The sequence below is a fragment of the Taurulus bubalis genome, assembly GCF_910589615.1.
Source record: "Taurulus bubalis genome assembly, chromosome: 17".
In the NCBI taxonomy this organism is placed as follows: Eukaryota; Metazoa; Chordata; class Actinopteri; order Perciformes; family Cottidae; genus Taurulus; species Taurulus bubalis.
The window spans coordinates 13,766,281-13,780,019 of NC_136605.1; the positions used below are offsets into that span (position 1 = coordinate 13,766,281).

Sequence of the window (13,739 nt, forward strand, 5' to 3'; positions counted from 1 at the left end):
TGAACCCGCAGAGATGGCAGAAGGTCTGTGTTTGGACCTTTCAGCTCAATGTAAAGTTGGCACAGGCCCGCCGAGCACTCATGTCACCTCTTAAGCACATAGTTTAACTGAGGGCACAGTCTGCCCTGGTAACCTTTCTTCGCGAGGACTCTCTCGTTCTCTTTCTTTCTGTAATTCCTTCGTTCCTTCCAGCAGCAGCAGGAGGGGAGACGGGGGGAAGCAGAATTCAATTATGTGAACCTGTAGTTAATTATTGCTGTCAATGATTTGTAAAGCTGTTTTTATAGAGTGTGGTATTCTGGCAACGTCTTAGGCTAACAATGAGCATTCTCTGTGTGTCTAAGTATGTGTGTGTGTTTGTTTCCCAGTAAAATGATGCGGCGTGCTTATGCCTGCAGCTAGTTAGTCAGGAGCTCAGGGAGGTGTGCTGCAGCTACCGTCAGTTTCACCGTCTGCACATCTGTTTCTCTGCTGGACTTCCTCGTGGAACTAAGAACTTGTCTGAACGGTTTTACATTGGTGCATTTAGAGAAGCAGATACGTCAGTCAGTTAGATCAAGTAGATTCATTAAGTCTGATTAATTGTATCATCTCAGGCAACTATATCCCTCTAACTTTTGCTGGTCACAGAACATTTTGTTTAGACGTTCCTTCATTATCAGCTACATTTTAAGTTTTGTCAACCTCAGAGAAGTTCACTAACCATTATGCCAATTTATCTTGGGCTAAGTCTGTTGTATTGTCTACAACTGATAATGAATTAATCTTTTCTATTTCATCCAGCAAAAATTGCAAATATTCTCTGGTTCCAGCTTAAAAGTTATGACTGTCAGTTGGATAAACAAAGACATTTAAAGAACCTCATCTCAGAACCTTTGAGGGACATTTTTACAATACTTTGATACTTCATAGACTAATCACTTGATCAGTTTATTGAGATCAATTGATAAGGGAAATTATAGTTAATTCCAGCCCTATAGAGCGTGGACATGTTTGCATGTGCCCTTACATGTCACCTGTCGATGATTTTACCCTGGACCGTAGTTTCAGATAACAATATGAACATGTCAGTAATCTCGAGTGGCCTTTTTTAAAACCAGCTTACCCTACACCTCCTCCTCTCCTCCTTATCCCGGAGTGCATTTAGTAAACAATGTAACACCATTCCCTTTGATTAACACACTCTCTATTGTGTTGCTGCCAGTCATACAATACCCACATTGTTGTGTCATGGTAGTCTTTAAACACGCACAGCTACAGACAAAGTAATTAACAGACTGACAGATCACTGTCAACAAACAGAACACAAGACAAAAGGAGACAAGGAGAAATTATACCAAGAAATGAGGAGAGCTGTGGGCGGTGGGAGATGTGTTTCTCATTGGACAGAGATGAAGGTGATGGGGCGTGAGGTACGGTTGGTTTAGACTGGCTTCGCTCCATGCCTCAACTCTTTGATGATTCCACCTCAAAGATGGCAAGCAGACAGAGGCTGCTTCATCTTTAAGGAGCAAACGCATTATGGCCAACAGGAGTAGGGGAGTTTTGCACATGAAACATATGCTCGGGCCCTCCCAAGTAGACAAAAAAGATACAGACGGATAAAAAGAATGCAAAGAGGAAAATGATGTGCAGCGACAAAATAAATTATGATCAGAAATGAGAAATTTGACCGGTCAACGACTGTGTTGGCCCACCCAGCCCTCCCTACGCTAGTCGCATAAATCAGACCTGCTGTGTAATGTAATGTTATGTTCGCATGGTAAGCCTTTAAGCTCAGCAAGCCCGTCTGAGGAGCTCTAAGGGGAAGCTATGAAATCAGGAGACCAACTCAACATATTTGAGGAGGGTGCATGTGTTTGTGGGTGCGAGGGAGATTGTGTCATGTGTGAGTGTTTGTATTTGTTTGCTTAATGAGCATGAAGTTTCGTCTCTGCAGAGACAGCAACGAAACATAAGTGGCAGAACTTTAAACAGACTGCACGCTCCGCACACACAAACACACACACACACACACACACACACACACACACACACACACACACACACACACACACACACACACACACACACACACACACACACACATCATTTATCCAGGAGGGGGGCGATGCAGGCTAGAATTCCTTTAATCAAGTTGTTTACGATTCTGAGCTTGACGTTGGATCACTTGTGAGCATTTTCTCCCCTTTTAAGACAAAATGTGAAATTATATGAAATTAGAGTCAGCAGCGGGACTCGGGCACTTATGCACTAAAGACACCCCAAGCCTCAATATATCATTTCCATATGCAGAGGCAGACGCAGGGCGGACAAGATCGTCTCTCCTCACTCTCTCTGTTTCTCTTTGTGTTCCCGCTCTCTCTCTGAGTGGTTCTGCGCAATAAAAGAGGGAAAAAAGGAGAAATGCAGTCAGGGAAGGGGTCCTCTGGGTCTAGACTTGTCAGGAAGCACCTGATGTTCATGGCAGAGGCAGAGAGGGGAAAGTCCCCAAGCCTTATAGGTGGGGTGGGCCACACACACAGACACACACACACATCCAATGAACATCACCACACAAGTCATACACACTTCCATAAGTGTGACCCCAGGAACTGCGTCCACACTATTAGTGAAATAGCTTTAATTTTTTTATGTTTCTGATATTTGTTGAGTTTTTAGGTTATAGCCTTAAAGGTAACTTGTGGTGTAAGAAAATACTGATACACTTGAATATCGCAGTATTATGTATTGTGATTTTAAAAGGAAATCACAATATATTGCCTTGCTTACGGCATCGCAATGTATCACGATATATTGAATCGCAACCCGTGTATAATGCTACTTGTCACAGCCATAATATGAAGTGCTTCTATTGCAGTGAAGTGAGCATCCATGTGTGCAAAATAAATGCTGACATTTCAAGTGAAAAAGGCAGAAAGAGAGAAATCTTACACAGATTATGTGTAAATATAATGTCTAGAAATAGTAATCTCTCCTTGAAAAATATCTTTTCAATATCAGTTTGAAAACATTGTTTCAGTTGAAAAAATAAAGGATCATTTTCTGACAATTAATGCTGCTCAACTTTAATTATCTGACAACAAACTTTTTCAAGTAGTACATATTTGTTTAGATTAGAACCTATATCATTTATTGTCTTGAAACCAAGACATAATGATCACAATATTTTGCAGAATAATCACAATTATAAAGTTTACAACAATTGTGGAACACTATACCAGACACATTCAGAGAGCGTGGCTGATGGTGAATGTCTCTCCTCTTTTTTATCTCACAGGGAAGCACACTGAGGAAGAGGAAGATGTATGAAGAATTCCTCAGCAAGGTGTCCATCCTAGGTAAGTCTGTGAATACGCACAAAATCATATCACGTAATAAATATTTCAGTTTGTGTTTTTCTGTTAATTTCTGCGTTTACAACAGTAGTGTAGTGTATGCCGCGTTTCACGTTCATTTTAAACTCCAGGTCAGAGAGTCCAGAGTGCAGGCAATTAAATCTGCAGAGTTCAACATATACTGTAGATTAGCCCACATAAACACAGGCGCAGGTTGTCACACAGGGCCCACAGCTGAGTAGGAGCTGGGTACAGTCCTAATCTTCTCGCTCATACTAAAGCCAGTCACTCTCTGCCGTGTCACTGCGTGGACAATTAAAGAGGAGGGAGTTAAGACGAGCCTCTCCTCTCCCACTGGAATTTGGTTAACACCGGCCTGCACAGGCCGTCAGAGGAATGGCGAATGAGATTCATTCAGACTCTCCAAAAGAGTTGCAATTGGAACTGACATCTCATCCCTTTCCACTTGATCGTGTGTGTGTGGTGTATAGAGTAAGGCCATGCCCCCTGTACAGAGTTATTAACTGGCTGAGTAAACACATACACTCAATTCAGGTCTTAGGAGAACGTCTCTGTGAGATCCACTCTCTTTTCATTCACCTCCTTTCTTCTGCGTCTCCCTTTTCGACAGCCTTGTCGAGGCCTGTATTCAAACGCCCGCCTCCCCTCTTCCAAGTGCTTTTCCTCTCTTCATTCCTCTTTCTGTCGCTCCGCTTCTCCGCTCCACCTCTTTGAATTGGAGGAGGGGTAGGAGGCGTCAGTGTTTTAGTTTGTCTTTGATTTTTGAGATAGCCACGAAATTGGGTACAAGCCCTTGATGTCGAGGAGTGAAGGAGGGGGCAAAAACAACACGTTCTTTGTCTCTCTTCCCAATGGCCTACTCCCCGAGTGCATACTCTGTATGTGGGTAGCGAGGTGATCCAAGTGGGTGCAGGCTCCGCGAAGCGTGAAATGTAGGTTCTTTAGTCAGCACATTGGTGTATCACGTTACATGCCGAGCTGTTAAGGATCACTACTATAGGACCTGCTGCCTTTAGCTTGCAGCCAGACAGGGGACATCCATCTGGGGGCCGGCAGACACCACGGCCCCACCGGAGGGGACACTGGACACCTCTGTCCGATCAGACTTCACCCAAGTTAATCCTAAGAGCATTTACACACACAAATAGATACACACTGGGATCAGTTACTGAGCACATCAGGAGACAATAGTCTCAAACAAAGAGATTTAGCTGTAGTTTTACACCTCAAACTCACGTCTTAGTCAAATCAAAACACTGAATCATCCTTTCATCTAGACAAAACTAAAGATGAGGAGTGTTTTCACTGCAGATAAGTCACATTCCACGTGATTGATGGATAGACTACATTCTTATGAATCTTCTATATGGAGGTGTTTAGTTATTAGTGGGTCCTCTTTATATAAATATCAATAGTTCAATGTTGCTCAAAACTCCTCTGGTTGGAACATTTTTCCCAGTGAAGATGTGTGACCATCTGTGTTTTCGATTTCTGTGTGAATACCAACAGCTTCTAGAAATACCCCGGCTCTACCACGTCACTGTGGTCGGACAGTCGGAAAGGCAACCGTCTGCCGGCTCTCAAGATCCACCAAAATTACAAAAGATATAGACATGTTTTCTATCACAAGACTTCATAAATGGTCATTTCTTATACAATCAAGGACATTTTAGAATTGACTAGAGCCAAGAAAGGAAATCATTTCTATTCCACTTGTCACTTATTGAATCTAATTTGTTTTAATAATATATGTAATTCTATTCAAATGTATTGAATCTTAACTTTATTATTACAAACCCAATTAGGTTGCAATTATGTTTCTAGTCCCATCCCTGAAGTGTCACTGAATCACATTTTACAATACCAGAGGGGACATATTCAGTTTGAATACAGCAGCATTAGAAGATCCCAACACTGAAGATGTATTCCAGCCACTGAATAAACATTACTCTCACATTGATCTGCACTGCACTTGATTTATGTATCTAATTACAGTTTATGCTACATCCTGTGCCCCAAGCAGATGCTCTTATCTTTCTCACCAAAGAAGATGAAGACTTTTTAGATCTTTCTGTTATTTTATGGTCAGACAGAGGACAGCTCTCTGTCACCACAGCCCAGAATCAGTAGAGCTGAGGTACAGATTAAGGAGTTAGTGTGGAGGTGTTTTTGCTCCAGGAGGCTCCATGAAAGGAGGGAGGAGGCAGGGGGTTCTGCGACATAATGGTCCCTGATGAATGACTGGATTAGCCCAAGGTAGGAGTTATCGTTCCCAACAGCTTACTGGACTTGAGCAAGAGACATCCTCTCAGACCGTGGAACACACACAAACACATCGAGCATCTGTGCATCTGCTGTTGCATTCATTCGGGTAAATAACTAATTGTTCTGTTATTCACAGAGTCTTTGGATAAGTGGGAACGTCTGACTGTGGCTGATGCTCTGGAGCCAGTTCAGTTTGAGGATGGAGAGAAGATAGTGGTGCAAGGAGAACCTGGGGATGACTTCTTCATTATTACAGAGGTAAGATCTGTGTGTGTGTGTGTGTGTGTGTGTGTGTGTGTGTGTGTGTGTGTGTGTGTGTTTGTGCTGTGTTACTGTGTTGACAAGTCTATTAGAAGATGTAGTAGTAGTACTAGTAAGATAGGATGTGTGGGAACTTTCTCTTACTGTCACATTTCCTGCAAGCTGTGAGTGTTGACAAACGGGGCCCCGAGACCGTGTGTGTGTCATCAGGTGGGCACCCGGGTTGATGTACATGCAGTTATGCAGAGACGTTGGTGGGCTCTTTGCTGAGGCTGGAACTGATCCCAGTTCATAGCCACCCGCAGACTACCTGGTGGTGTTCCCTTGCCCCGGCCCTGTGTGAAGAACGCCCACCCCTCACACTGCAGGCTTTGTGGAGCTGGGGCCCCTGGCACAGCTTCGTGAAGGGTCCCCTGCCTGTCATCCTAACCCACTTTTGATTAACTCCATACTTACACAGCTTTCACCAGGGACAAGTCAAGAGGACCCTGTCTAGAAGGGTTGGGGCCCAATCTGCTTGTCCTTGCCTCCTACTCCCATATCTCATTCTTCTTACGTGAAAGTTAGTCCCTCAGTCAGTTGCTCTGTCAATCTGATATCCAATAATATTCAGCGAGCCGTGCATTGGGTACAGTGCATGAGAGTGGTGAGGTGCGCTACAACAGGAGAGTTTTATCAAAGGTGCTGAGTGATGTATCACTTCTTATCCCCTCCAGCACAACGCTCCTCCTCTCCAAACTTCTTTCATCTATCCTTTCATTCTCATAGTTATGCCTCTAGTTATGCTTCTCTTCAAAGTTATATTGCAGTCTGTACGTATTTGAAAAGTGATATATTTATGTTTTCTGGCACTTATCCAACACATTACATTTGAAATGCAACAGTTATTATTAAGGTAAAGTTCTGACCTTCAGCTCTAGAGTTATGATGGTGGTCATGTTGGGTTAATTGTGTAGCACTTGAGGCCCTTTTTATACATTAACACCAGTAAATCCAACCTCTGTTTTACCAGCTGAAATCCAGACTCAAGGTTAAAAAAAGGCAACGGGTTTGCAAAAAGCCCCTGAAACCAGCAAAAACCGGATGACACCTGCAACACAACCCTCGAAGAGGAAGGAAAAATGTGTTTGCTCAAAGACATTGATTGCAATAATGACCAAGTATCCATTGTGGCCACAGGGGGCCTTTATGGTGAAATGCGAAAACAAAGTATAACATACCAGTAGCAACCAGTGAGTGGAAGTGACCCTATTTCGACTTTGGAGGAGTATTTTAAAGACACCGAATACGGCTCTGGTAGCAGCAGCAACCTGTCAATCACAAGGTAGCCCACCCTATAGTATACCCTGCTTTATGGCCTATTTTATTCCTAAAACTAAGACTTGAAATTAGAGATTGAGACCATAAACTCATGTTTACAATGTTTACTGAAGTAACAAATCAGGTGAGAAGTAGAGTTTTTTTCTCATAGACATTCATACAATTAAACTCATTTTTACAACCAGAAGAGTCGCCCCATGTAGGCCGGTAGAGAGAATTGTAAGTTTAAGGCACTTGCACATTGGCCTAACTTGTAAGGCTGTAGCAGCAAAAGTACAAGTGTATTGAATTGAGAAAGTGTGTTATTTTTAATATATACGAAGAATGTTTTATTTCTTGTTTCAAAACTCTCTAAAACTGAAAGTTTGCTCTCATAAACCATTGATTTATATCAAATATAATATGCTCAAGTACAAAACAGCAAGAAATGTGTCCCGGTCCAAACATTTATAGACTGCACTGCATATTTCTTGTGATCAACTCACATTACCAGTGTTGGTCAAGTTCAAAGCCTCCAATTGAAGGCTCCTGAAGCTGCAGAAATCTTTTAAAAGCCAGTTTGACGATGCAGAAAATGAACCCAATTGGAGGTTCAGGACACAAATATAGCTTTTACCGTAGCAATGCATAATCAAACTGAGACTTGTACATCTCAGAGAGAAGGACGGAATATGCAGAGGAATCTGGGGGATTATAGGATGGAGAGAAGGAGCAGGAAGAGGGGAAGGAGGAGAAACAGGCATGGAGTCCTAGTAGGCCGCCAGCTCGGTCCAGTATGCAAGTGTGTCACAGCACACTGAGCCTCATCCAACAGTAGTCTTGTCTCTTTCTTTAATCCCTTTTCCTGCTCCCCTGTCTATCTTCCATTTCCCTCTAAGCTCTCACTCTCAGACCCACCCCGCTTTGCTTTCTCTACGTCTCTCTCCATCTCTCGAGCCTTGACTTTCCCAGAGCACGGTGGACTGTGGCGGAATGTGTGTTGCTGACTTTCACACGGGGTCAGGAGCCCCAGCCTCCCGGGAGCGAGAAAAGGGAGAGAGAGAGAGGGGGGGAGAGAAAGGATGAGTCAAACAGGGCAGGAAGGGACATATAGGGAGAGAGGGTTGGATTCGTAAAGGACCACGTGCAAGGCGGGAGAGAAGGATTTTGTCGGTCTTGTGGCAACTTTCCTCACTCGCCATCCTCTCTTCTTTTTTTCCTCATGCACACCTTTATGTCTATTGATTAAAGTCAGAACGCCCTCATTCTTTTGTTGTTTCTGCAGTTTTGTAGCATCAGCCCAAGACAAAGCCCACAAACGATAATGATATGCTGCTGATGGGCAGGATTAACAAAGAGGAGGTACAGAGACGTCACTTCTTTTGCCAGTTGCGAGGAATGGGGCCCTAATGAAAAGTCAAATGTTTACATTTTTGTGCTCAAACTATACAAACAAGTCTTTACAGAACTCCAGGACCGTGAAGACTCATCTTCATCTCCCATACATTTCCTCCCTTGTCTTTTTCAGGGCGTCTGCTCCTCCTCACCCAACATGCACTCTTCCTCATGCTCATAAACTCAAGCCTAGCACCCTTTCTTCCATGCTCTCACAAGGGCCAACTAAAATGGTGTATACGGAAAGAGGGAGACTTTGCGAGAGTCAGACTTCTCTTTACGTTAATGTGGTGGCAGGTTGACATGTTGCCAAGTCAAGTGAAGTCAATCAGACCCATGACTTAAGTCAAAGTTATATGACTCAAGATGACTTCTGGATAACAATCAGGCTGTTCATCCCTGTGATGTCCTCTCTGCTCTCATCTCCTGCCACCGTCAATCTGAATAGGAACTCAATGTGCTATCTCATATTTGATCCCCACACAAAAGTAATCACACTGAGGGGATCCAAAGGGTCCCTGTGGGCCACACAGCCGAGAAACCCTCTGTGGGTAATCTAAAACATCTCAGCTGTTACTGTAACCTATGTGTCCAATCTAGCTAATGTATTTCAACACTGCTTTTACAGACCGAAGATTGATGCACTTAATGAATGAAGACACTTTTGAGTGCAAGCATACATTCACAAGAGCAAATGTGAAACCATTTTCGGATTCATTTTTCTCTTTGAAAAGAAGACGTGCAAGTGTGTGTGTGTGTGTGTGTGTGTGTGTGTGTGTGTTGAGGTTTGAGTGAGAAGGTGCAGACACTGCTGATGCTGGGTGGCCTCGTGAACAGACTACTCAGGATATCACTTTTCTCCCTCCATCTCTCTCTCTCTCTCTCTCTCTCTCTCTCTTTCTCTCTCTCTCTCTCTGTTGTTGATCCAATGGTTAATACTTCCTCCGTGCAGGTCGCTACCTTTTGACATGTCACCACGAGCCGGCTCGCTACGCTCTGCGTGTGGTGTGTATGTTTATGAATGCATACGAGGTGTGAACGTGTGTTTTGGTTCAGGCTTGCGAGTGTTATCTGACCAGCAATACCACGTAGTAGTGATCATGTATTACTCCCGATCTGAAAGCTGGCTCACACTCATACCATTTCCTTTTCTCCGTACTCTATTTCTCTGTGACTTCATTCATTCATACTTTCTGTTTGTCTTCCTTTTTTTGTTTCCAGTCTTTCGCACCCAATTTGGGCGCCGTGTCGGGGAGGATCTCCGATGTTTATAAAAGAAATATCTGCGGAGCAGAGTGCTGCCCCTGGGGTGGTACAGTGCATGATGGTTATCTGGACCACACCAGGAGAGGCCTGTTTACGAAAGAACTACTGTACTTGATGGTGCTGCACTGTCTCACTTTCTTTGTTTGGACATGAATGGAAAGGAGAGGAATCAACCGGTTGTAAACACAGGAGCTTCGATGCCCCCACCCCCCTCATACTTTCCCCATTCACATCTCACTCTCTGTTTCATACCACTTTTCACTAAAACCGCTTATTTGATGGCTGTAATGAAGTTCAATAAAAGTGGTTGCTGCAGTGTTTACGCGTGAGATGGCCGATGGTGCAGACAAAGTGGTATAAGTTAAAAACATTTTTTTATTAAAAATATGTTGCTGTCACTCAGCTAGCCAGATCAAGATCTGTGCGACACAAGGCAGAACACTAGCACCTTTGTCCACAGGGGCCTCCAGAGTCAAAACAAAATGAAAGTTTCTTTGTAGTTGTTTTTAACAAGCCTTACAGAAGAAGTATGATAACAATGACACTTTCATGACTTATCCACATCAATATGAAAATCATATAATCTTTTGTAGAGACTTAACATCACCTTCAGCCATGCACGGCTACATTGTTACTACCCTCTTTCTCACCCGATAGCTAATTTCATCTCTTACACACACTATGCCCCACTAACTTAAACAGTATCCCCCATTTCTCCATAGTTCATTTCAAGCACAAACTCACTAAATCACACACAAATTCCTTTCTCTGAAATACAGTCTCACTTTTGTGTTGCTGCAGTAAAGAGCTGGCAGTTTTGGGGGTTCTCATTAAAGCTCATTATATTCATATTTAGCATTATTAGCCTGGTCAGCAGAAGGAGCAGAGAGGGATTAGAGACAGGGAGAGAGGGCTGGAGCGGTCAAGTCTGTTTTACGACGCGGCCCAAGACAAGCTGGGAAATTCCCCTGCTGATTTCCTACCTGCTACGAATTTGCAGCTGAACTTGAGTACAATTGTCGAGACATCTACATTAAAAACACATATTCTACCGCTGACCACACATATGCAGAGCCAACGCCTTGAGACAAGTGTTAATGTGTTCATAAAGGGCATCAAGTACAACTCCAAACACCAGACTCATAGATAAATATTCAAACATGTCCTCATTCACACACACAGACACACAGACACAGACACACACACACACACACACACACACACACACACACACACACACACACACACACACACACACACAAAGTGTGTCAGCAGCTGCAAGATATGACAGCATGAACTAGTATCATCTGTTGGGCAGAGTGAACGGAAATCAAATTTCCTGTGTTATACTTTTTAGATGACTCACTCACACAACAGCAACCAGCGGCCGGTGGTAATGTGCGTGTCGAGGTTGGTGGTCAGTGTGTCCAGCAGACATCAGCTGCTGGTTTTCTCACTGTATGTTAGTTATGTGCATTTGCGTGCAAGTTTGTGTTTCTCTCTGACTCCGTCTGCGTGTGCGTTCCTTGGTGTAGTTGCCTGGCTTTATGTTTGCAAATGCAGAATAGGGTTAGCGACGTGCTATTGGTTTGGACATGAGCTTGTTTTAGTGTTTTAGGGACATTATGATGGAGCGCCCTTACTCTTGGACAATACAGTTGTTTTCATTGTGTGGGTGAATGCTGATGAAGGGGATAGATAGATATTTATCTTTATTCATCCTCAATGGGGAAATGTGTTTGTCACAGTAGCAAGACAAAAATAACAGGAATGAAAGATGCTCAATAACAAAACTCAATATATACAACAAAACAGCAGAGTGTATTAATTTGTGAAATAAAATAATAATAATAAAGAAAGTGCAAAAATGCAAAGTATATGTAGTGTATATAAGTATGTACAGTGAGTAACAAACAACAAAAGTGGTGCAAGGGCTATTGATGTTGATTCATTTACGGAGGATCTGGCCAGAGGTGACTTATTGTGAAGTCTTATAGCAGTAAATTAGATGAAGTGATGGAGACACTGAGGAGTCAGTTCAGCCTCTTATGAGTTGAGATGTTTGTATGTATGACACTCTGGAGGAAGTAAAGCAGAACCAATCAGCCCATTGGAACATCTGAGTATGTGGCGTCTTGTGTTTCTGCTCATACGCGTCCCACAGAACAGGTGTCCGTCCCAAAGGAAAGCGGGCTAAATCCTGTGCACCTGTGTTCTAATGAAGCAAAGGAATTTCTCCTCGGCTTAATCCTCCTGACGATTTTCAGCCCCTCGCTAAATGACTCCTCCTTTTTCTTTCTCTCCCCCCCATCCCCCCTTTCCTCCATCTCTCCCCACTTCTCCAACATCCCCTCCTCCTTTTATTTCTCTCCCTCTTTTTCTTATTCTTTCTCTTGTCTCTTTCCATTCTTTTCCTCCAACTCTCCTTTTCTTCTGTGTCTCCAGGGAATAGCCTCTGTTCTGCAGCGCAGGTCTGACAACGAGGAGTACGTGGAGGTCGGGCGCCTGGGACCCTCCGACTACTTTGGTGAGTGGCTCTGGGCCGATGAAGCCCTTTCCATTCCCACTTTGGCAGCACATATGCATCAAAACATCACCTGGTTTATATTATAAATGGTATTTAGCATTACAAATATAATTTGTGCAAGTAGAAACACAAAAATAGCATCTCTACGAGGTCAATTGTTTGTAACTAAAGAGGTTGAATCAACGGGATTCTAGAAGACACTGTGAGTGATATGACAATAGTAAATGTGGAATTCTGCTGTAATAATATGTTTCAGTCATCATCATTATGAGTTCATCTGAGGATATTTGTCTTGATGAAGGGTTAATGAATTGGTCTATATGACAATGGAAATTATGAAAAATGCCCATCAGAAGATCCCAAAGCCCCAAATGTCATCCTCAAATTGTGTTACAATCATGCAAAGCAAATATTAATATTGATGAAGCTAGAAAAGGCCATTCTTTGGTATTTTGCTTTGAAATGAGAAATGATTGGAATGACAGTTTTTTGACTAATCGATTGCCATTTAATTTCAGCTCGAAACAATAAATTGTGTTATTCCAAATATATGACATTTCCAACGATTGTTCAATGTCAGAGATCAGAATATGAGTAAAAATGCTTGGTATTCACTTTTTTTGCATAAATGATTTCGCTCTATATTTAATGTTCCTTTGTCAGATATTATTTCTTCACGAGCTCTTCTTGTTGTTTATTGTCAGTCTGACAAAACAATTGATTGCCACGTCTCCTCCTTCCTCCAGGTGAAATCGCCCTGCTGTTGAACCGTCCCAGGGCGGCCACTGTAGTCGCCCGCGGCCCTCTCAAGTGTGTGAAGCTGGACCGGCCCCGCTTTGAGCGTGTGCTGGGGCCGTGCTCAGAGATCCTCAAGAGGAACATCCAGAGATACAACAGCTTCATCTCCCTTACCGTGTGACATGTCGGCCCCCGTGGGCCGCACCAGCAGGGGTGGGCAGCATCAGCATCAGAGTTTGGGTCCGTGGGTGGGAATAGGTGGGGATGCGGGGTGAAGGACATGGGTTTTACATCCACAACTACAGGGCACTCATTTACTGCCTTTTTTCCATTTTGCGCTATTCTTATTTCTTTCCGATCTTGTGCACTTGACCTGTGCTGTCACGTAGCTTTATGTCGAAACCAACATGCAGGAGTGTAAAAATCCGAGTGAGGACGGGTTTAAACTCATTAAATAGTGTAAGTGAGTCATATATAGTGTGGCAACTGTATGTGATGCATGCTTCTGTAGATTGACGAAGAACGCACTTTCATGAATTTATGAAAGGTACGGATGAATTCAGGAAACAAGAAGGATGTAAAGTCATGTTTATGTACAGCAGGAGGAAGTGAGCACACGTTTCTTTTTT

At 43.2% G+C, this 13,739-nt stretch overlaps 1 protein-coding gene across 1 annotated transcript in view; it reads left to right on the forward strand.

Annotated features, from left to right (window-relative positions):
* The window catches only part of prkar1b (protein kinase, cAMP-dependent, regulatory, type I, beta), a gene marked incomplete at its 3' end in the record, with an annotated part of 56,541 nt that extends 43,250 nt beyond the window's left edge, over positions 1 to 13,291 (forward strand). Inside the window, exons 7-10 of the mRNA XM_079232524.1 lie at positions 3,281 to 3,341; positions 5,761 to 5,882; positions 12,291 to 12,372; positions 13,119 to 13,291. Coding sequence (XP_079088650.1) covers positions 3,281 to 3,341; positions 5,761 to 5,882; positions 12,291 to 12,372; positions 13,119 to 13,291 — 438 coding nt within the window. The remainder of the gene's footprint in view (positions 1 to 3,280; positions 3,342 to 5,760; positions 5,883 to 12,290; positions 12,373 to 13,118) is intronic.
* Positions 13,292 to 13,739: the final 448 nt, after the last annotated feature.